Raw genomic sequence first — 24,366 nt, 5'->3', positions numbered from 1 at the left:
CGACAACCCACCCATCATGGGCACAGGCTCAGTAAGATTGATGGCACAGTGCTGCAAGGAACATGTGCTTTCTCTAGATAGATAGATCCCAAAATGAGAGCCCGCGACAAGGGCTGAGCCATGTGTGGATCTCCCAAATCTTGTGAGACACTTTTCTGTCTTGGGGAGAAGAAAGTGCATTTGGGTACAGAGAGGCCAGACATGGTTTTCTAATGCCAGCTTCTCCACATGGAAACACAAAGCTGGGGCAAAGAAAGTTTGGGCAGGAGTACATCAGAGAATCCTGTGTGGTGGTGTGGGCTGGGGATTTGTGCTAAGAACTGGTAAGCTCATGGAGTAAGAGGGGGAATATAGCGAGTAATCGAGGATTTCTCTTGGGATAGGAATGGGAGTCCTGGGCCTGGGTGCACTGATGTCTCCTCTTGTCTTTGGTCTTTAGCACCCCCAATGGGAACAGCCTCAGTGCTGCGGAGCTCACTTGTGGGATGATCATGTGCCTGGCCAGGTAAGTTCCTGACTTCTCAGCAAAGCCAGTTTCTTGGAGTGTCTCACGGCTGGCCACGCAAAAGGACCCAGGCTGCTGAGAACCTTTGAGGTTATTAGTCCTTCTCCTGAACAGTCATTACACTGGTTCTCCCAACATATAAAGGTCACTGGCTTCTCAGGTTCCAGTGATTGCAAATGGGGAGAGGAGGAGGAGCTACCGGTCTGCTACTCATTACCCAGGGCCAGGCTCATTCAAAAAATAATTGTGTCAGCTACGTGATCTGAACCCTTCCTGTTTCTCCTTAACTCATCTTCCACTCTCCACACCCATCCTATACACCAGCCACAGCAGTAGGTTTCTGGGCACACCATGCTTTCCCTAGCCTCCAAGCCTTGCAAATACTGTTTCCGCTGCCTGGAGCATCCCTTCCTATCCTCTTTGTCTAGGCAACCTGAGCTCGTTCTTCAGGATGAAGCTTGACTGTTATTTCACTTAGAAAGCTATGTCTCCCACTGATTTTTATGGCCCCCATACCTCTGTCACTGTTCTGACAAATCTGAATGGTAATTCAACGGGACAGAAAACTCCTTGGGATCCCTGTGCCTCCCTGAGGATTGATAACACAAGGAAACTCAAATGGTCAGGTGTCTTACTGTTCCAGCAGGAGCTCTGGGGTGTGAAGGGCTAACTGAACCTTCAAACAATGTGGGTCTGTTGAATAGAGAGGGCCAGCCTAGGAACCATATGAATTTGGCACATAATGGGCATGTATCTTTTGGTGTTGGGTAGTAATTTGGCAAAAAGGATTGTATTGAGAACTACTATTGAACAGGCAGTTAGAGCATTTCTGTGGTCAGTGGAAGGGTAAGGAGCCAGTGAGCAGAGTAGGAAAGTCCCTTCTAAGATCCTTGGATCCTTAAATCAGGGGTATCCAGGCAGCTGGAAATTCTTACTTCTCTAGTCATGTCTGAAACCTCTTGGGACCAAGAAATTTACTATTTCTTCCCCAACTCAAGATCAGTTCTTCCTCCTGCTGAGGAGGGATCTGGGGGAATTAAACTTTGCTCTAACTCTTCTCCAAGATTTCTGCCTGAGGTGTCTGTCAGACTCTGGCTACCTCTGATATTCACCCACCAGCGAAGGAGACCGGAGGTTGGGGAAAGGGAAGAACAGAGAAAACTTGCAAAACTCAGCCTAGAGGGGGACTTTGAACTGTTCTTTTGGAGTATGCCTGGAACATCGGGGCTGGGTGTATCTCCCTCCAGAGAAGTGTAGAGACCTAGTGTCATGGTTTCATTTGAGTTATTCAGTGATTTTTAAATTTTATTTATTTATTTATTTTTCTGAGTTTAGGGGACAGATGCCGGTGCAGCTTTCTAGCTAATTAATTCCCTTACTTTATTCTGGAAGTGGACGGAAAGGTTTGGGAGCCAGGAATTATTTTCCTCCTATTCCCAGACCAGCTTTATTTAAAGAAATGAGCTAAGTGGTGTAGTTTAAAAAAGCTTCCCAGACCCATCCACCCATCCATGACTCTACTCAGCAAAGATGTATTAAAACTTAAGACGTAAGCACCCTATTAAGAAGGAATTATCAGTCTCTCATAACTTACTTATGTGTTAGTTTAATCAGATCACTTTCCTAGCTGGGAACAGTAGGAGGAAATGGATGCTTTAGACTCTGAAGTTTAGAGCAATTTGGGTAGTGTGGGTGGAGAGCAGGTCAGAATGGGCCTCACAGTGGGGAACTTTGAACAGAGAGCTTGAGTTTCTGGAGTACTAAGATTCCAGGAGGCCTGAGGAAACAATGACACATAAAGAAAGGAAAAGCTGAGGCTGCTTATGTACAATCAAACCCCTCATGGGATTTGGTTCCTTGGTTTGGAGGCTTAGGGTCATGGTTTCCTGGGACATCCCAGTTAATTGGCCTAATAAATATTTAGTGCTTCTGTTCTACCTCCTAGTTCATTGCGTAGTGCCTGGGGTCTTAAAAACTTGCAAGTAGCCATCCAAAGCATGACAATTGGTCTCTGTAGGTAGTCCCTGAGTTATTATGGGGTTCCATTCTGACATAAGTTAGTTTTCACTGTTATTGCCTTTTCTTATCAGTATCTCTATAAATCACAATATTGAACATCTTTGAGTGAATATCTGAGAATGATAACATCAGCAAATTATGCACTGCAACATTGTGGTACATATTACTAACGATAAGATGTATAAAAAAGGTCATAAGCATGATTCGTCATAACTTGAATATGTTGAATATGTGGAAAGTAGAGAGCTACCTGTATTTGCCTGGAGCAAAAGGGGAAGGAGAGTCAGGAATAGGAGGAGGAAATGAAATGTGTGAGGCTCATTTCTTCTGTGAACAACTGCTTCTTTTGCCATGAGACCAGAAGAACTGGATGGGGTACCCAGCTACCACTATTGAACATTTTGATCAAAGATTCTATATAGGAATCTTATGAAAAAGGGGGAAAATGCAGAACAGAATTTCAAATTCTCATGGATTCCAGACTAACTGGAGCCATGGAACCTGAATGAACCTCTGAAACTATCGTTCTGAGGTAATCTTTAAACCGACTACACGTAATATTAATAAAAATCAATTTTATGTAACAAAAAATTACCAACACTCAATGATTCAGCATGCATTCTATTATTGAAAAAACATTACATCACCAAAAAATTACAAACAAAATATTTCACGAGTGTAAGGGCTAAACCAAAACTATCCCTTGAAGTCTTCTTAAAACCGAACAATAGTTTAGCTTAACTAACTGGAAGTGTCTGCCTTAAGCATTATGCTCTTTCAGGAACTAAGCATATGTTGGAATCAAGGACCCCTGGTGGCACAGTGATAAAGACCAAACTGACAACTGGAAAGAGTAGGTAGGAAACTTGGGGTCAGTGAGTTTATGTTAATGGAGGAAAATAATTTGAAAAAGAAGGGTGAGAATGGTTGCACAACTTGAAAAAAGTAATCAATGCCACTGAACTGTGCATGCAGAAATTGCTAAATTGGTATATTCCAAGATATTGTTTTGTGAAAATATAGGAAATGTCTTAGAATATCTATTTTTATACATACACACACACCCTACTCTGAATTTGTTGGCCAGCAAGAAAGCCTGCATTTAAATACTTAGGAGCCTAGATGTGGGTGGATATTTACTCTTTACTCTCCTCTCTTCCTTTGCCTTCAGAGAAGCCTCCATGGTGACCCATGTCCCACATGACATATCTTACCCTTTGACCTCTGACTTTGCCCTGATTGCCACTTCCTTTGTTCCCTCCCGAAAACATGTGTGAAGACGACGACCTTCATGTTAACCCGTAGTAGGAGACAGACTATGAAGTGTGTGTGTTTGTGGTAGGGGGGCAGAAGGAGGGTGTGGATGTTAGACACGATGGGACAAGCAGTCAGTGCAAAATAGAACCTTCTGGACCCTGTGCTTGTCCTCCCTAAATTAGTCTGGGAGTCTTAGGATTTAATAAACTTTAAAGGAAGAATAACTAGTCAGGTGCCTTGTACAGTAGAAGATAAAGTAATAAGATGACCTGGATGAGATAGGAAGATGAAAAGAATTCCTTACATTTCTGGAGCACTTGATGTCATCAGAGTCCCGTAATACCCCATTCAGTTATCCCTACAAACCCTGAAAGACTGGCTACTGCTTAGAGGGGCAAACTTAACCAGAGTCACCCTGATTGTTATTTCAGTGACTGAGCTGGAAGCAGGACCTCCTCCCAGACTCCTTGCTGGAGACAGAAATCTCAGGGCTCCTAAGTCAGGTCCCGCCCAGAGGTTTCCCTCCTGCACTCCCTTTACCCCCGTTGGTGTTTCCAAACCTGTGCCCCCAGATCCAGGTTAAGCTAGGTGCCCCAGGGGTTAGGTGTCAGAAAATAGGGGTGCAACCTGGTGTTCTTCCTCCTTCCAGGGCTTCGTGGAGGGTCTTGGAAGGGCCCCCTGAACCTGTGTCTTTTTTGCAGGCAGATTCCCCAGGCAACAGCTTCAATGAAGAACGGCAAGTGGGACCGGAAGAAGGTGAGCAGCTGGGCTTGCTTCACCCCACAAGGGCCTGCTGCCCAGGTTCACTTTTGGCTCTGACTTGGGCTTCTTTGCTTTTTACCTGTTTGATTGCAGTTCATGGGGACTGAGCTGAATGGAAAGACCCTGGGAATTCTTGGCCTGGGCAGAATCGGAAGAGAGGTAGCCACGCGGATGCAATCCTTTGGGATGAAGGTAAGGGGAGGCCGGGCCCCTTTGACTTCGGGGTGGTCTGGCTTGGGAGAAGCTAAAGGCTTTATCTGAGGAAGGGCTGCAACCTTCCTTCAAAGCCCCTGACCAAATAAAGCTAGGGAGGGAGGAAACACACATACCTATGTGCCTATAGAGACTTGAATATTGTGGGTGTGTGTTGTTAAGATAAATGTATGTCTTGGAGTAAATAAATTTACTTTATCTTTAAAACTACTGCATGATATCCTACTGTATGGATAAATTGCTTTTTGTGTGGCTATTCCTTCAATGATGAAAGTTTAGATTTTTTTTTATATATAATTTATTTTATTTTTGTTGTTTTTTGAGAATATACGCAACAGAACATACACCAATTCAACAATATCTACATGTACAATACATGACATTGATTACATTCTTCAAGTTGTGTGACCATTCTCACCCTCTTTTTCTGAGTTGTTCCTTCACCATCAACATACATTCACTGTCCCCTAAGGTTCCTATCTAATCTTTTGAGTTGTTATTGTCAGTTTGATCCCATATAGATAATTCTTAAAAGAACACAATACTCAAGGCAGACATTGTTTACTAACTAAGCTAAACTATTGTTAGGTTTAAAGAAAGAAGACTCCAAGGGATATTTTTTTGTTTAAGGTTTAAAGATTATCTTAGGGCAATCATTTCAGAGATTCATCCAGCCTCAATGGCTCCAGAAGGTCTGAATTCTTTGAGAATTTGGAATTCGGTTTCACATTTTCCCTTTTTTGATCAGGGTCCTTCTATAGAATCTTTGATCAAAACCTTCAGTAAAGGTAACTGGACACCATCCAGTTCTTCTGGTCTCACGGCAAAGGAGGCAGTTGTCCATGGAGGCAATTAGCTACACATTGCATATCCACCTCTTATTCCTGAATCTTTTTTATTTCTCAGTTGCTACAGGCGTGTTAAGATTGTTGTATGCATGGACTTTAGCAAGACATTGGTGAGGTTTATCATGATACCCTTGGGGTTGGGATGGAGACTCTGAACTTGGTGCTAGAACAGTTAAGGAGGTTAGTCACTGGTGGAAGGACAGTTCTGCCTCAGCCTGGAGGGGAGATTGCTCAGGATGGTGTAGGGCTCTGTCTTGCCCACCATTCTCATCAACAGCTGAGATGATGTGTCATTCGTAGGTGACAGGAAGTGGGGAGTGGTAGCTGTTACAGATTGAATCATATCCCCCCAAAATATGTGTTGTAAATCCTAACATCCGTGCCTGTGGTTATAATCCCAATTCGGAATGGGTTGTCTGTGTTATGTCAATGAGGCAGGATTAGTGTAGGGTGTATTTTGAGTCAATCTCTTGAGATATAAAAGGGATGAAACAAGCAAGTGACCAAGAGATGCCAAGCCACATGAAGACTGCCCAGGAGTAGAAGCTCAAAGAGATAAGGACCTTCCTCCAGAGCCAGGAGAGAGAAAGGTTTCCTTTAGAGCCGGCACCCTGAATTTGGACTTCTAGTCTCCTAAAATGGGAAAATAAATTTTTGTTTGTTAAAACCACCCACTTGTGGTATTTCTGGTATAGCAGCACTAGATAACTAAGACAGTAGCTAATACCTAAGAATATAGAATCAGGTCCTGAAAGACAGGAAATACATTTCAGCACACTACATGTGGATTCCCACCCCTCTCTCCCACCACCACCCCCTCCAAAAAAACCAAAATAAGTACTGAATGTAGAGATGCTTCTAAAAACTTTTCGGGGGAGAGGGGCCTTAGTTGACAAAGTATAGTGATTTCAGTGGTGTGGCTCATGAAGACTTTTGGCAGCATTAAAAGAAGTATGCTTTCCAGAGCGAAGGAGGTGGCATACCTCATGCTCTGTAATCGTCAGACCTTTGGGGAGTATTGTGAGCCTTCAAGGGCCCATGCTCTGTGAATCTGTGGAAGCATTGGAGACAGAGGAGATGCAAGGGGGCTCATGTCTGTGCTTCCTAAGGGAAGGTTGAAGGTACTGGGCTCACTGGGCCCGATCAAGATTTGGGAGTCTTAGTGGAGGCCTTCAAATAGAGGAAGGGCCATCCTGTTGAAGAGCCATGCAGTCCACTCAGTGTCTGGCTCTCCAGAGAAATAGAGCCAGGATGAGACAGTTATACAGACAGAGCTGTCCCCAGATGGAAAGGGTAGTATCTTAGTTATCTAGTGCTGCTATAACAGAATTACCACAAGTGGATGGCTTTAACGAACAGAAGTTTATTCTCGCACAGTCTAGGAGGCTGGAAGTCCAAATTCAGGGTGCCAGCTCCTGGGAAAGGCTTTCTGTCTCTGTCAGCTCTGGGGGAAGGTCCTTGTCATCAATCTTCCCATGCTCTAGGAGCTTTTCAGCCCAGGGACCCCGGGACCAAAGGACATGCTCCACTCCCAGCGCTTCTTTCTTGGTGGCATGACATCCCTCCTCTCTGTGCAATTTTCTCTTATATCTCAAAAGAGATTGACTCAAGGTATAACCGAATCCTGTAGATTGAGTCCTGCCTCATTAACGTAACTCTTCTAATCCTGCCTCACAGAGGTTAGGATTTACAGCACGTAGGATGATCACATCAGATCACAAAGTGGTGGACAACCATTCAGTGCTGGGAACCATGGCCTAACCAAGTTGACACCAATTTTTGGAGAACACACATTAATAGGTGGTATGAGGAGACAGCAAGTTCCCCATCACTGCAGATAGATGTGGAAGACTGGATAACCGCATGGCCAGCGTGTGAAGGGGGGATGTGAGCAATGGCTGAGAGGTTGAAGCAGATGCCCTTTAAAGTTTCAAGCCCTGACGTCTTTGAGAATCTGTCGTCCATGGGCTACCAGCTTCTTTATCTGTGAAATAGTTTTGATAGCAGTGAGTTCACTCTGCAGCCATAGGAAATGCTGTGAAATTATTGAAGACTGTGGTTTGTTACAGGAATGTGGGAGAACAACCTAATTAAAGATAGTGGACCGGGGGCAACCTTTTGGGAATCTTACGATTTGAATAAGACTGGGGGGTGGGGGGGGGCTTTAGTCTGAGTGGTTCTCGTTGGGCTGGCCCAGGCAGAACTGCCAAGAATGTAAAGATTTTCTTTATCACTCCCTTTCTCTCTCTGGTACCTAGGGTCTGATCTTGTGCCCTGGCCTGTCACCCCAGCTGCTAACTATATTTCAGGTGTTTAACTAATGATTAGTGTCTGACCCTTTTCAGGGTATCGTGTTTTAAGAGCTGACCCCTTCATATCACTGGCTTTGCAGGTAGAGATCCACCTGTGCCCAGATGTGGGGATGGTCATCCTATTTCCCTTTCTTCATGAATGTGTGATCACTTAGGGAAGGGGAGGGATCCTAGAGGTAGCTCCTAGGGAGCTTAGCCAGGCAGCTTCCCAACACCTCCTGGCTGTATGTGTTGAGGTTGACTGGGATGAGAGGCCTGTCCCAGACCACCTTGCTGCCATCCACTCAGCACAGGTACAGGCGGAGACTTGGCATGCTACCTTGGAGGGGTTGCTGGCTTGCATGGCACAGATGTGGGTTTCAGGATCATTCTGGCAGCCTCCAGAGTGGCGGTTTTCTGAGTCACAGAAGTCTTATGTTCTAGAATATTCCTTCTGTTTAAAACTTCTTCTCAACAGTGTTTCCCACTATTAGGTAACAGGTTGTAATTTCATAGATTCAACCCATTCATGCTGGTATGCCCCCCAGAATGTGTTAGTGGGCCAAAGCCAGTAAGGAGCTGAGCATTTTACTTTCTTTGCAATGTTTTCCATGAATGAGCAGACCAGCATCTCATGACAGTTCCTTTGTGGCCAGTGCAGTGATGAGTCAGACTTTAGCCCAGAGAGGTGGACATTGAACCAGAGCCCCCCATTTGCTACCATTTCCTTCAGGTCTAGCTGGTGCTTCCTGAGGTCTGCTGTGTCAGATGCTGTGCCCACAACAACCCTGTGGGTCAATACTGTTATCCCAGTTTTACAGAAAAGGAAACTGAGGCCCAGGAGAGTTATATGACATGCTTAAGATAATATGACTAGGGAATAGTGGAGGCCAGACTCTGGGTCTCCTGGCTTCCAGCCTGGTGGCCTTTACCCAGCACCACTGCCTCTGTCTTCATTAATGCTCTGTATGAGTTAAACAGTCCCTGCGCCATGTTGCTGCCCAGTCACTCTAAGGACAAAAGCTCTGAAGGACAGGCAGCTCCTATATTCAGTCTGGTACCTAGAACAGTAATCCTCCAACTCTTTCTAGAGCCTCTGGTTCTGGAAAGGTGCCTTAGGGACAAGTGTGGGAGTGGGGAGAGGGCAAAAGGAGACAGCAAAGCTGGGGTTCTAGTCCTTCGACTCTGCAGCTTAGAATTTAGTTGTTTTTATATTGGGTCTCAGAGTGCCTGGTTAGTGCAAAGAGTTAAGCACTCTGCTGCTAACCAAAAGGTTAGAGGTTCAAGTCTACTCAGATGTACCTTGGAAGAAAAACCTGGCAATCTACTTCCAAAAAATCAGCCACCGAAAGCCCTATGGAGCGTAGGTCTACTCTGATAACACATGGAGTCGCTATGAGTCAGAATCTACTCAACAGCAGCTGGTTTTTGTTTTTTATACTGGGTTTCTGTTTAAGATTTCACTGGGGGAAAAAACAAAACAGTTCTATTGCTAAAACCAAAAACATTGGCTATGGGGTGGAAACAGGGCATGACTGTTAGGATTCTCATTGAAGCCCCCTTAAGTTCAAGGCCTTCTTGCTCTCCTCCTTCCACAGCTGAGCCAGCAGGGCCTTGGAGCAGCTCCTGGAGGACCATGGGAGGAGCTGGGGCTTCTCTATTGCACCAGCGTCAGGGCTCAGTCCTGGGGTCGGGATTGGAGGTGGGGGAATCCTTTCAGTTTCTCCCTGAGGCTCCTCTGTAACAATAGTCTTTGGATGGTGTGTATATAGAGGTGCTCCAGCAGCTGCGGATTCAGGTACACCAGGACCCTGGGCAGGCCCATGTGGTCTTCTGGTGTAGAATATTCTCTAGGACATTTCTTTGGTTTGAAACTTTTTCTCAAAAGTGTTGCCAAATAACAGGTGTGGTTTTGCAGACTCAATCCACTTATGCTGGCATGCCCCCCAGAATGCATCAACAGACCGAAGCCAGTTCCCCCAGTCCCTAGCCGAGTTCAGCTCCTCTGCTCTGGCTCTCTCAGGGGCACAGTGAGAACAAGAGTGTTCTCTGCCAAATTCTTTCCCTATAGCTGTCTGTAGATAAATGAGATACCTTCTCTCTGTGAAGGAAAGGAGTTGAGTCAGTACTTGTTGACCACTGAGGAAGATGCTTGTCTTCTGCTCTACTCATTCTTTTCCCTTGAGACAGAGGCACCTGCTGGCCAGGGCATGGTGCCAGGCTTACAGCGCAGACTCTTCCTCCTGCCAGGCCCAGGCTCTTTCTTGGCTTCCAAGAGCGGAGCAGGCCAGAGAGTTCTGTGAACTCGCTCAGCCAGGCTTGGCTTTGTAATCCTTGTTGGTGTCCTCTTCCTCTCACCACTTCATGTGAAAAAAAAAATCCATCTGGATTAGAGATGAATGGGCCCATTGTCTAGCCATTCTCGGAGCTACCAGACAAAGGAGATTTGTAACAACAAGGGCCCAGATGCTATCTGCTCCCCTGGACGTTCCATTCTTCCTATAAAAAGGGAGTACGGTTATTTAAGGGTCGAGGACTCAGGCCCAGAGGGAGCACTGACTTTGCCGTGATGCTGTTGACAGTGACTGAGCCAGGATTGAAATCCAGGCCTCGTGGGTCACAGCTGACAACCTTGGGTCTTGGAGGCCTGCCTGGCTCAGTCTGCTGTCCTGTCTTCTTGAGGACATTGATGCCTTTGAAATTCCTAAGATTTTTAAGTCTCTTCTCCCCTGGCCCCTTTGGTGTTGCTGACATGGACTGAACTCACAGAACACTGAGAAGCCTCTCTGGGGCTGACTAGGCAGAAAGTGGGTAGGTTTTCGTTGTTGCCAGGAGTCAGACCCTTTGTACCTAGCTGTACTCTGCCCTACTGCCTGTGCCGCCTCCATAACCTTCTAGGCATTGCCCTTGCCGAGAGAGATACGTGGCTGGTGTCCAAGACAGTCTGATGCAGGAGAGGAGAGGCTTTCAGCTCATTCCACGCTGCTTTCTCATGCGGGGCTGTGGGCCCATATTCACCTCTGGGACAGTGCTGCCAGCCATTATGCCATCACTCCTCAGGTGACAGCAGGTCCCCATGTAGACCTGCTCTTCCCACCCTTGCCCCATGCCCTCTCATCTGTGGCCTAGGGTTCCAGCCACTTTTTAGAGTGTAGACACTTAAACAGCGCAGGCTCTGGAGTCAGGACATCTGGTTTGTATCCCAGCCCTGCCATTCACTAGCTTTGTGACCTTGGAGAGATCATTTAACTTCTCTGTGACTCAGTTTCCTCACCTGTAAAATGGGGAAAAAAAAGTGCCTAACCCATTAACCCATTAAAGTGCAGTGGTTAAGAGACTGGCTGTAGTTTCAATGCGCCAACTGCTTCCTGAAAACCTTATGGGGGTCAGTTCCACTCTGCTGTAGGGTTGTTGGGAGTCAGAATCAACTTGATGACACTGGGTTAACCCATAAAGAATGAGTTTATGTCAAATCACTGACTCAGAGCAAATGCCATTTGAATGTTTGCTGTTATTAGCTATGATTTCACATCCTTTCCTCCTTTTTCAGAGCTTTTCTTCCCCAACTTTCCCTTTTCCTGTCACTAATAACTGATGTCCTTTGGCCAGTTCCATGGGGCTGATGTCATTTGCTCCCCTGGAGTTTTTCTGCCTGCCCCCATCTTCTAGGAGCTGATCTTTTTTCCTTCTTGGCAGCCTCAGGGAGGCCCCTCTGCTTTGGAGACCCCCTTCCTCCCTGGCTAGCCTAGACCGGGGGTCTTCCTGGGTCCTTCTCCACCCCTGCTGCCTTCACGTGCCACTTTCCTCCTCTCGATGCTGCCCTTGTTCCCCACCCCAATCAGATCTGCCTCGTTGAAAGGATCTGCCAATAGTCACTTGTACCTCAGTGTGATCTTAGTCATGAGCTGGGCCTTCCACGACCAGAAGCGTTGTAAGCCTTATTAAAAGAAATTTCAAGACAGGGCATGTCAGTCTTAGTATATTGCCCCCACACCCAATGACAGGTCTTGGTCTCATTCCTAGCCCTGCTCTGCCACCACCAATACCCCCCTCCCTGATGCTTTCCTCGATGTTTAAACAGTCTGCTTCCTAAACCTATGGGCCATACAGTCATAGCCACCTCCTCTCCTCCCTTTTCTGGCTGACCATGACCATGGCCTGGCTCCCCATAGGACCATCCTCCCTCACATAGGGTGCCCCACTCTCCACATTCCACCTTGTCCAACCACACATGTGTTTCTCAGGCATCTGTTTGTGGTTAAGAGCATGGGCCCTGGAGGTGGACAACCGTCCTTTTGAATTCTGGCTCCATCACCTCCTCATTGTGTAAACCCTGCTTTCCTTATCCCTAAAGTGGAGATAAGAATACTACCAACCTCACTGGGTTGTCCTGGGAATTAAACTGGTGTTTGCAAAAGGCTTAGCGTAGTGCTTGGTATATGGTAAGTGTTCAATAGATGGTAGCCATCAGGAATAATAACAACAATAATAATAATTGTTATGATTATATCTCTTGCTTCTGACCAGACGATAGGGTATGACCCCATCATTTCTCCAGAGGTCTCTTCCACCTTTGGAGTTCAGCAGCTGCCCCTGGAGGAGATCTGGCCTCTCTGTGATTTCATCACGGTGCACACACCGCTCCTACCCTCCACGACAGGTACGCATGTTCCTACCTTGTGGGTCGGCTACAGAAGCCACACACCAGGTAAAGGTGGGCCGTCAGTAGGTACAGGTGACCAGCTGTGAGGAGGACCACTCAGGTCTTCTGGAGCGAGGTGATGGTCTGTTAGATGGCCCACGTCAGAGAGAGGAATTGGTGAGCTGGCTGGAAATGCATGGGGTGTCTGGGTGAGTTTGGCACAATCTGTGCCTCCAGTGATCCCCATGAGTACTTCTGGGGCTCTGCAGGGCTTTCTGATTGCAGGACCCATTCAAAGCAGTAATATCTCAGGAACTTCTGGGATGTTTCCAAATCAACCTTTTGGCTTGGAGTCTGGCCCAAATCCAGAACAGTGACTCCTGTCCCAGAACATCTGAGAAGGGAGAGGCGAGACAAAGAGGGACGGAAGGGCTGAGAACGGGGAATCCCAGGCGCCACCCCAGCAGGGAAACTCTGCCCTCTTTTCCAGGGTTGCTAAATGACAGCACCTTTGCCCAGTGCAAGAAGGGGGTGCGTGTGGTGAACTGTGCTCGGGGCGGAATTGTGGACGAAGGCGCCCTGCTCCGGGCCCTGCAATCTGGTCAGTGTGCTGGAGCCGCGCTGGACGTGTTTACTGAGGTAAGTGCCTGGTCGCCAGTGGCAGTGGAGGAGGGAGAGATGGGAAGCAGAGAGGCCTCATGGCAGGGAAGGCCAGCATGCTACTAGAGAGCCTTGGCTTACTGTTTCTAGTGTCCATGGTAAATAGAGGAAATTGTGTTGCAAGAAAACTTCCGTGATCTGAGGTGCCTTTGCAAAGCTTGGTGTGGGGACAGCCATGTTGACTCCTGCAAAATGTAAGTTTTAAATAGGACCTAATCTCTGGTCTTAGACTCCCCAGACTGCTGCCATTTTAATAACTTTAGGGGAAGACAGGAACTGCAAATGAGTTCTGAAGAGTTACTGGTCTGTTGCTGCGTGAGGCCAAGGATTTGGGGCAGGGAGTGGGGTTTAATGTACTGATATAGGTCTCTGAAGTGCAGTCCCACTGCCAAGGAGACTTTCTACCCAAGGTCCCAATGGCTTTCCCTTACCCTTTTCTGCCCTGGTCGGGAAGGAAGCCTGAGGCTAATGGTTACAAGTGTTCCCTCAGTGCCCAGAGTGAGCTGCTCTCCTAGGTCCCCCTGTGGGAGTAGAGGCTGCACATCCACTCACCCACTCCCCTACCTTATCCTCACACCTGGTAGAACAGGGACAAGTGCATTTCCACTTTTTTCCTCAAACATTTTGCCCCAAGTGTCAGAGCTTCCCTTCTCTCCGAGGACACTGGAGAAAAAAACATGGATTCTGGAGCAGGCAGTCAGGGGTTTGCTCGTTCCAGTGCCTATTAGCTGTGTGGTCTGAGCCCCTGTAGTGCATTTTGCTCAACTAGACTATAAGCTCCTTGAAGTCAGGGGCATACCTTGCCCATCTCTGTGTTACCATCCTTCCTAACACTGTACCTTTCCCCAAAACTTGCCGTCTTGGGCATCCTCGTAGTACCTACTATTGTGTAGCCTGGACAGAGTGCTGGGAAGGGGGCCTGGAAGAGAAGAGGCCCAAGCAGCATTCCCAAGGGCAATACATTCTGCTCAGTATGCAGGAGGGTTGGAGGGGACTCTGGAAGGTGAGGCACAGGTACCTCAGGTGGCAGCCTGACCTAGTGAGGTACAGATACCTGTGTTGAGTGCCTGTGAAGAGCGTGACACTGTGCTAAGAGATTAACCCGTGAGGCGCAGTGGCAGTAAACGCTGCAAGAATGCAGAGGGGGTGAGTTTCAGGGGGAAAACCCACAACAATAATAGCTACCACTGGTTGAGAACCTCTGTTACAGGTGCATAAAACCAGCCGCTGTTGAGTCCACTCCGACTCCTGGCGACCCCATGTATGTCAGAGTAGAACTGTGCTCCATAGGGTCTTCATTAGCTGATTTTTAACAAAATAGATGGCCAGGCCTTTCTTCCCAGCTAGCTCTGGGTAGACTCAAACCTCCAAATGTTCCATTGGCAGCCAAGTGCATTCATCATTTGTACCACCCAGGGACTCCAAGGGTGCATAATCTGCGCAATAATGTTATGAAGTAGATAGCATTAACCTCATTTTATAGGAAGGGAAACTGAGGCTCTAAGAGACTAAGATTTGCCCAAAGGCACATAGATAGTAAATGGTGGAGCTGAGGTTTGGCTCTGGTTCGCAGCTTTTGTTGTCTACACTCTGTTGTGGTGTAGAACATTCATGAGGAATCCAGTTGTTGAGACAAGCGACCACCTTGACAGAAGTAGAAGGCAGCACCACTCCCACCTTCCTTCTTGCCAGCTTCCCTAAGTCCTGGGCTACCTGAGTAGAGGTGGTCCATGTATGACAGCCAACCAAGAGGGTATCTTCCTGGACAGGAGCCACCACGAGACCGAGCCTTGGTGGACCACGAGAATGTCATCAGCTGCCCCCACCTTGGTGCAAGCACCATCGAAGCCCAGAGCCGCTGCGGGGAGGAAATTGCTGTCCAGTTCGTGGACATGGTGAAGGGGAAATCTCTTGCAGGGGTTGTGAGTATCACCCTATGGGGCTGGGGGCTCAGAGGTGAGAGAGGAGGGTAAGGAAGGTGTCTTTTTGGGAACGGTGCCTGCGTGGGTGAGCAGTGGTGTGGTGAACTGATTCAGCCCTGGGAGCTGAAGATAAGGGAACCCACCTGAATCAGCTCTGTTGGGGCAGGGGTGGGCAGGAGCAGCCCTAACCCCAGCCTTGCTATCTGAGGCCTGGCAGCAGGAGCTGCCAGCTTAGCCCTGCTGTACTGCAGCCTTGCTGCAGAGACTGTGGCTCTTCCCGAGCCCAGCCTCTAGAGAAAGACTCCTTTGTTCTCCACAAGCCTTGGGAACGAAGCAGCATTGCTAGGGTGATTGCTGGTGGACGCAGCGGGTGGGGGTGGATTGGGGGTGGCCTGTATGGAACGCCCCTTCGCAGTGCTCTCGCCTTGCAAGCTTCTCAGAGCCCTTTTTTCTTCATGTCCATCTTAGAACCCTGGTGAAGGTTCTCCCTGCCCCCCAGTGTGAACCTTCTATACCAGCTGACCCCCTTGTTTTCCCAGACCAGAGCATAATCTCCCTACTTCTTTTGTTTAATTGTGGTAAGAATGTATATAACACAGCATTTGCCAGTCCAACCGTTTTTACTTGTATAAATCAGTGACATCATACGTTAATCACGTGTAAATATCACTAGTATCTTCCATCCCGACTGACAGATACTCAACGCTTCCTAAACAATGACTGCCCTTTTCTTCTCTCCCCTGCCTCTGGTAACCACTAACGAGCTCTGGTCTCTATACATGTGCCTGTTGTAGAGGTTTCATGTAAGTAGGAATATCCTCACTTCTTGACTTTGTTCATGTTGGGCCCTTCCTGGCATGCCCTCTTTTTCCTCCAGCCTGACTTCTATTTTGACTCCTATCTCATTCATTCATTCTTCAGATATTTCTTAAGCTCCAAAACCAAACCCATTGCCACTGAGTCGATTTCAAGTCATAGCGACCTTATAGGACAGAGTAGAACTGCACTGTAGGGTTTCTAAGGAGCGGCTGGTGGATTCAAACTGCGGACCTTTTGATTAGCAGCCAAGCTCTTAACCACTGTGCCACCAGAGCTCCGTCTTAAGCTCCAGGGGGTGCCATATACTCTGTCTAGTTTTGTGGGGACACAGACGAATAAGGCATGGCCTTGGTTTTTTGGGCTCACCACTCCCTTCACTGAGACTTATTTTTCATTTCTAGTTCCACCTCAGTCCTTTTGGCAATTAATCATATTGCCAAGGTTCCAGGAGTTTATATTTTTCTCCCTTCCTAAATTCTAAGTTCTCTGAGGAAAAAAACATGGCTTAAGCTTCCCTGCAGCTCGTGTGGCACCTTTGCGCTTGGCCCAGAGCATTCGATCAATAAGTCAATGGGATTGGGATGAGGCAGCTCCTGACCTTCTGGGCTGACCCTCGGCACAGGGATGTTAGCTGGTTTAGGAGAGAACTGTGGCAGTAGAAACACAAGGTATTTGTTCAGCCCTCCCACGCTTGGTTTGGCAGCCCACCCAGGCCACCCTGTCCTCTACAACCTGAGAAAGTAAGGGGACCAGCCTCTGCCCTGCCTCCCCATTCAGTCTGCTCAAAGTCAGGAGGACTCCCCAGGGCCAGCCATTGCAGGTACAAGGGGAGGGTCTGGAAAGCTTGGTGGCCACAGGAATGGAGTCAGCGAAGACACGTCGACTCTTGATCTGTCCGTGTTGGCAGGCCTCGTTCCTCTCTGTAGTGTGTCCGTTGGCTCCTTATGAGAGACTTACTCCTCCAACATCTTACACATCTGCTTATGAGCACGTTCTGAACAGGTCTGAGCAGGTTCCTCCCGGGTGACACAGGTTGAGACCCAAGCTGATGCTTGGCCTGTGACAATTGCCAGTCAGTCTTGGCTTGGCTTTACCCACACAGCCCTTTCACAAAGCAGATCATTGCCCTCAAGGTTGCTGCCCTTACTAAGTTATTCATGTTGTTATTAGGTAGGGTGGCATTCCAGGGCTTTTCCTGAAGGGGGCTCCTTAACACAAATTCCATCAAATGGAACTATAGCATTTTCCCATCTTACTTAGGAGGTAAAATATCTTGGTGAACTTAGTCAATCTTTGGCAAGTTAAAAAAAAAACAAAAACAACTTTTTTTTATTATTGTAAAAATATTAATCTTAGGCAATTTTAAGTTTCCACCCCAAAGCAGCTGGCAGTCTTAGAGTAGGAGGTATTTGGGAAAATACATTTTTATCACATAGAAAGTATCTTTTTTCCTAAATTCTTTACTGTGTCTTCTCCAGTTCAATTCTGCTCAAACCTTAGACACAGATTAACATTAGGGTCAGGTGGGTGTCCAAAGGCTTTCTGGAGCCCCTCAGCTTATCTTCTAGAGAAGACTGAGAACCTCATTTTATTCACCAGATATATGGTCAACAGGTCCTCTGGGTTGGGCTCCTCAGCCCGGACAGGGAGAAATGAGGGTTGTACCTGCCTTTGGGGCGGTGTAACTCAGCACTTTTACTCTGCCTGCTGCAAGCTTACAGCCCAGCCCAGTCGGTTGGCCTCTAGCTCTTCTCTCACCAGCTGATCTTCTCTTGTTCCACTTCCTCGCTTGCTGCTCTTCCTTCCTGTATCCCCTTGGAGAGGATAAATACAAGCCCTAAAGTAGGAAGCCCTCACCCAGGCTGCCTCCCACACAGAAGGGAGATCATTTCCAACAGATTCTTTTTTTTTTTTTAATTCTCTGCCAATTCTCTCTTTATGAAAAAAAGAAAGAGGCATTCATATTTTCTTTTCTCTACATCTTGTAGCTGTTTGTTTGATTTGCATAAAAAAATTCTGACTAGATCCCTCTTAGGTGTTTCTCTTTATAAGTTGCCTCAGTAAAAGTGGCCAATATGTAACTCAGAACCAGAGTGTTTTGAACCACAAAATGGCATAGAAATTTTGTCCCAGGAATAAACTGGCCTTGTCGTCAAGCCCCTGTTGAAAATCCAGCCAGCCAGGCACTAGACTAAAAACTTGAGGAAGATGCGCTGCTTCTGTCCCCCTTGACCTCCCAGCATGCCTTGTGGTGGATAGCATATGGGTCAGTGTGTGAAGCACAGGGTCATCAAAAGTATATAAAACCGCTTTATAAATTGTGATGTTCGATCATAGTGTTTAGTGACAGTATAAACATTCGCTTTTTTTTTTTTTATCAATAGAGAAATTTAAGATAAAAGCAAATTAGGAATGCCATCCCACAGAGACCTACCACCATATATACAAGTAGTCTGTGCACCCTGTCTTAGTCATCTAGGGCTGCTATAACAGAAATACCACAAGTGGGGGGCTTTAACAAACAAATTTATTTTCTCACAGTTTAGAAGGCTCTAGGGAAAGGCTTTGTCTCTTGGCTCTGGGAGAAGGTCTTTGTCTCTTTTCAGTTTCTTTTTCTTGGTTCCTTGGAGATCTCATGTAGGGGGCATCTATCTTCCCCCATCAGTGCTTGCTTGCTTGGTTGCTTGCTCAGTCACCTCTTATATCTCAAAAGAGGTTGACTCAAAACACACCATACACTCATAACTGTTAATAACTGTCTCATTAACATAACAAAGACAACCCATTCTCAAATGGGATTATAACCACAGGTATACAAAACCCAAACCCATCATTGAGTCGATTCCAACTCATAGTGACCCTGTAAAGCCAAACTTAAACCCATTGCCATCAAGTCAGTTCCAATTCATAGTGACCCTATAGGACAGAGTAGAACTGCCCCATAGGGTTTCCAAGGAGCAGCTAATGGATTTGAACTGTTGACCTGATTGATTAGCTCTTAACCACTGTGCCACCAGGGCCAGGATTTACAGCACATATTTTGGGGGGACACAGTTCAATCCATAAGAGCCCCCAAACATTTTATGTAGACTCACCTTCTTATTGTGCTGTTCAGATGCTTCCCCAGCATAGTGGGGCAGGGCTGACAGTTGAATGTAGGGAGAATTGACTCCCCATTCCCCGGCAATTTTGAGTGATCTCAGCCCTTTTGTCCATTCCTGCCTCCACAGTTCTCATTTGTAGGACTAGTCATTGCCTTCTTGTAGGTGGCTGATGGGCATTTGTCACCCACCAGGCACCCAAAGCAAAGGTGGGCCTTTGCCATCTGCTCTCCATGTGGGGCTGAGTCTCAACAACAAGACCTTGACTTGGCTGAGTTGAGCAGGCGTGCCCTGCCCTCAGCCCTGATCCCATTTTCTCTGCAGGTAAATGCCCAGGCCCTTACCAGTGCCTTCTCTCTACACACCAAGCCATGGATTGGTCTGGCAGAAGCTCTGGGGACACTGATGCGAGCCTGGGCCGGGTCCCCCAAAGGGACCATCCAGGTGGTGACACAGGGTGAGCCCAGATATTGCTGACTGCACGGGATGAGCTGGGGATGCTGTAGAGGGAGGGAGACGGGCATGGACTGGGTGTGTCTACTGCAAGCCACAGAGCTGGCGACAGACCTGGAGGTGACTTGGACCCTGGTCTTGTGATTCCACAACCTACGCTCCCAATATGGCTCACTTACTACTGAGAGTGGAGGGTGGTGGGGAAATACAAAAAGTCACTGGGAAAATAGATTGAATTTTTACAAATCATGTTTATGCAGTATTTGTAAGATGTTCATTGTTTGGGTCCAAGAGCTATCTCACAAGAGGTAGACTTGTAGGGAAGAGGCAGTAGGATCCAGGGGAGGGAGGCCTACTTTAAGCAACAGGATGCTAAATTCTGGTTTGATTCTGCTGCCCACCTGCTGGGTGACTTTGATTTCTTCTTGGGCAGAGTGAGAGAGTATGGATGTACCAGATGACCCCATGGGGACATTGTGTGCTCTGTAACATACTGAGGTGGGCCCTCGGGCCGGCCAGCGGACCTCAGGGTTGTTTGCCCAGCTGTGGTATGTGAATGAGAACAGTGCCCTTTGTCTGCCCCTCAGGGCCACTAAGCAGGCTCTGGACGCCTTTGTAGGGATCCAGCACTGTGCAAAGGTGGTTGAAAGGCCAGGGAGGGATCAGTTCCCTTATCATTCCAGAGGCTTGTCCTTCTCCTGTGACTGCTGGACATCTCTACGCCTTGGGAAGAGTGGGGATGGGGCGCTAGTCCCTGAAGCATTGACAATACCAGGGGATCCCCACTGGCCTGTGTGCCTAGGCCCAGGGGAAACAAGGCCTTGGTGGGACCTGGGTGGCAGGGGTCTGGGCGTCCAAGGTGAACCTTGCTTCACTTGCTTCTTTTTGTTTCCATTTCCTGAGGCCTGCAAGGGTCCGAGTGCCAGGTCCGGGTGCCCTCAAGAATGACAGGCAGGCTGATATGGCGGAGTCAAAGGGGGGTGGATGCAGTGGAAGGTGGGCTGAATTTTGGAGGGGAGCTTCTCAGGGCTGATTTAGAGCATGCTGGCTTTCCTGGCTTAGATCCGGATTGTACCCCCTGTCTCCGGCTGGCTCTGAGCCTTTGGGAGGAAGAGAATCGCAACTGCCCTGAGCAGTGAACGTGGAGTGCCAGTGGCCTCCTGCCCGATCCTGTGTTTCTCAATAAATGGTGACCTTTTGATAGCTTCTCTTGGTCCCCAGGAACATCCTTGAAGAATGCTGGGAACTGCTTAAGCCCTGCAGTCATCGTGGGCCTCCTGAAGGAAGCTTCCAACCAGGTGGATGTGAACTTGGTGAACGCCAAACTGCTGGTGAAAGAGGCTGGGCTCAACGTACGTCCCCCACCCCCACCCTGTCCTTCGCCATTCCCTCTGGCACTGCTTTCTCCTTCATTTTCAGAGCGCCCTTTCAGAGCACTGTTATAGCCCTACTCGTTGAGTACAAGCCCTGGAACTCTGTGAGAGGAAGCTCTGAAATCTTCACCTGCCAAATGGAGATACTGTCTACCTCTGAGTGTCTCTGTAAAGATTAAGCGAAACAATACATGTGAGAGTGCTTTTGTGAACTCCACTGCTCTGTGAAAAGGAGGCAATGGTAGTACCCCCATCTCTGGGTTACCGAGTGCTGCCATCATGAAAACATACTGCAAGTGGGTGGCTTTAACGAATGGAAGTTTATTTCTCACAGCTCAGGAGGCTAGAAGTCCAAAATCAAGGCATGGCTTTAGGGGGAGGGACTTCCTTGTCCATTTTGGTTTCTAGTAGCTGTCAGCAATTCCTGGAGTTCCTGGGCTTGTGGGTATATGTGGCATGTGTGTCTGTCTTCAAAGGACATCTTCCCCCTGTGTGTGTCTCTGAGTCTATTCTGCTCTTTTTATAACTCAGAAATGGTTAGATTTAGGACCCACACTGGTATGACCTCACTAACCTAATAAAAGGAAAGTCCCTACTATTTCTAAACAGTCATATTTACAGGTACAGGGGTTAGGATTTCAATGCACAGTTTTGAGGGACACAGTTCAGTCCATAACACCCCATTTCACAGATTAGGAGAATGACAACCAGGCTGAGTATCCGGGCTGAATCCGACATGGTAGAGGCTTGGAGATGGCCCAGCGCCCCCTGTCTCTGGCTCTCCTTCCAGTGTTCTTTTTTCTGCAGCACCCTGCTTCTTGATTGGCTTGCAAGCCCCAGAAGCAAGCGCCACGCCCCATGCACACTCTCCTGCCCCTCACTCCTTCCTGTTGGCCTCTTCACCTTTGGTCCCTTTTTCGGATCAAAGTTTGTGTTTCTCAGCTAGCGGGAGCTGGCAGAGCGAGATTAAACCAGTTGCCCTCAAGTCAATTCTGACCTGTGTGTCAGAGGAGAACAGAGCTCCAGAGGGTTTTTAGTGGCTGGTTTTTCAGAAATAGGTCACCAGGCCTTTTTCTACTGAGGTGTCTCTGAGTGGACTCCAACCTCCAACCTTTTGGTTAACAGCTAAGAACATTAACCGTCTGCACTGTCCAGGGACCCCACAGAGTTGCTTCCCTGAATTCCCAGCTCCCTTCTTCCCCACCCGCTTCCTTCCTCCCCGCACTACTGTCTCCCAACCAGGCCACTGATTCTGTGCAGGAGGCAGTAAGTCACAGCAGGAGGCGCCAGACCCAGTCAGCCTGTGGCGGCCTGCTAACCCAGCAGCCGAGTCCTTACTGCCCTGCCTCCCTCTCTCACTGTCTCCAGTTGCTGTCCCTCCAAGCCTGTACCTGTACCTGTGAGATCTCTTTGTCTTTCCTCCAGGAAGCCATTGGCCATCCCAGGAAACTAATGCACAGGGCACTAGGCATATCCCATTGCTGTCTTCCCCCGGCCCTTGAACTGCTGAGCATATTGGCTCAGCCCTGTCAGTGGGCTACTGAGCCCAGGGAGAGGTGAGCATGATGCAGCCCAGAGGAATAACTGAGCCTCCTTGCTTTCTCTCCACAGATTACCACCTCCCACAGCCTTGCTATGCCAGGGGAGCAGAGCTTCGGGGAATGCCTCCTGACCGTGACCCTGGCAGGTACCCCCTACCAAGCTGTGGGCTCAGTGCAGGGCACCACGCCTGTGCTGCAGGCACTCAACGGCGCTGTCTTCAGGCCGGAAGTGCCTCTCTGCAGGGGCCTTCCCCTGCTCATGGTCCGTGCTCAGCCCTCCAACCCTGCCATGCTGCCTATCATGATTGGTGAGAAGGGACCTGTGGGGACAGTCAGCACCCTTCGGGCAGGGGTGGGGGTTTCTGCCCTGGGAATGGGCCCCACAGATCTTCTGCCTCCTCTCTATGCCTCAGAACACCTCTATCTGCATCACACTCTGGGTCTGTCATACCCATTTCCAGAACATTCAGGGGGTGGGTACTGAATTCAGAGAAGTGTTTTATGTAAGGTTGCAGAACTGTATGTTAGGGCTGAGACCAGAATCCGTGCTCACCATGCTAAGCTCAGTTTCAACGTGCCTGTGGCGAGGTCTCCCTGGAGCTCAGAGCCCTGACCACAGGCTCTTCCCCTACCCGCAGTCCTTGTTGTCCAGCCTGACTGAAGCAGAGCCTGTGGGGTATCTCTTCCAGCAGCCATGGGCATCGGGGACCTGCCCCCATGCTGAGCATTGCTCCCCTGGGGCCTGGGCTGCTGGGTGCACGTCCAGGTTTGACAGAGGGTGTGTCTCAGACCTCTAGGAACTTCTTTTCACCATCCCTTCCAGACACCGAGAGGAACTTTCCTCTGCTTTTTCCCTCCCTTGCTGTTGATCGGGATAAAATCGGCCATCAGCAAGTCAAAAGACGGCTACAGCTCTTTGTATCTGGATTTCTTTTCTCTGTCTTGCCTGATAGCCAGGATGTTCCCAGTCTCTGGAATGGCGAGGGAAGATGGCCAGATGCTCCCATTTCTTCCATCTATGATGTTTTTGATTCTGTGACCCTCATCCACCCACTGCAGCTTTGATCATGTTGTTAGTTGCAGTTGAGTCGATCCCAACTCGTAGTGACCCCATGTGTGCAGAGTAGAACTGCTTCATAGGGTTTTCAAGGCTGTGACCTTTCAGAAGCAGATCTTTTGAGGTGCCTCTGGGTGGGTGTGAACCTCCAACCTTTCAGCTAGTGGTCAAGCACTTGACTGCACCACGCAGGGACTCCAGCTTTGATTATTGAAGCCCAAAACTTCTTATTCTATCCCCAACCCCTTGCTCCCCCTTTCCCCACACCCTGTGCCAACTGGAATTTCTTCTGCTCCACAGGCCTTCTGGCAGAGGCGGGCGTGCAGCTGCTGTCCTACCAGACCTCAGTGCTGTCGGATGGGGAGACCTGGCATGTGATGGGCATCTCTTCCCTGCTGCCCAGCCTGGAGGCGTGGAAGCAGCACGTGACCCAGGCCTTCCAGTTCCACTTCTAACCTTCGAGCTCATTGGTCCCAGCCTCTGTTGCTTTTCTGGAGAAACCTACTCACTGTGAACAACAGGAAGAGGAGATACACATTCCCCAGGCTTACCATGGTCCACTGCAAATCGTCGGACCCCTGTAGTGCAGCAGTAACTGTCTAATAAAGAGCTGACCCCAAACTCAATGTCTTTGTCTTGCCATTACCCTGAGTAGCCATCAGAGGGCAGCCATGGGGCTTGGTTTTGGTTGCAGGCACATGCGGAGTGTGGCGGATTTGGGTGGATAAATTGCATGCCTGGGATGGTACTCTGAAGATGATCCTTCTGCTGTCTGTCCTTCAAGATTATTCAGAGGCATTTAAAAAAAAAAAAAAAGGAACAAAGCTGAAGATATTTCAGGTCGCTATGGCATCTTCCATCTGAGAGCATATTGTGTGCCACCAAGTCGATTTCAACTTACAG

At 48.3% G+C, this 24,366-nt stretch overlaps 1 protein-coding gene across 1 annotated transcript in view; it reads left to right on the top strand.

Moving 5' to 3' along the window:
* Positions 1 to 24,103, top strand: part of PHGDH (phosphoglycerate dehydrogenase) — a 38,768-nt gene extending 14,665 nt beyond the window's left edge. The window contains exons 3-12 of the mRNA XM_049879952.1: positions 440 to 505; positions 4,483 to 4,537; positions 4,637 to 4,735; positions 12,423 to 12,555; positions 13,028 to 13,176; positions 14,967 to 15,119; positions 19,364 to 19,496; positions 20,714 to 20,844; positions 22,477 to 22,714; positions 23,764 to 24,103. Of these exons, the coding sequence (XP_049735909.1) occupies positions 440 to 505; positions 4,483 to 4,537; positions 4,637 to 4,735; positions 12,423 to 12,555; positions 13,028 to 13,176; positions 14,967 to 15,119; positions 19,364 to 19,496; positions 20,714 to 20,844; positions 22,477 to 22,714; positions 23,764 to 23,918 (1,312 nt within the window). The 3' untranslated portion in view covers positions 23,919 to 24,103. The remainder of the gene's footprint in view (positions 1 to 439; positions 506 to 4,482; positions 4,538 to 4,636; positions 4,736 to 12,422; positions 12,556 to 13,027; positions 13,177 to 14,966; positions 15,120 to 19,363; positions 19,497 to 20,713; positions 20,845 to 22,476; positions 22,715 to 23,763) is intronic.
* Positions 24,104 to 24,366: the final 263 nt, after the last annotated feature.

Source organism: Elephas maximus, chromosome 3, assembly GCF_024166365.1.
Source record: "Elephas maximus indicus isolate mEleMax1 chromosome 3, mEleMax1 primary haplotype, whole genome shotgun sequence".
Lineage (NCBI taxonomy): Eukaryota > Metazoa > Chordata > Mammalia > Proboscidea > Elephantidae > Elephas > Elephas maximus.
This window is presented reverse-complemented; position numbering and strand designations above follow the sequence as displayed.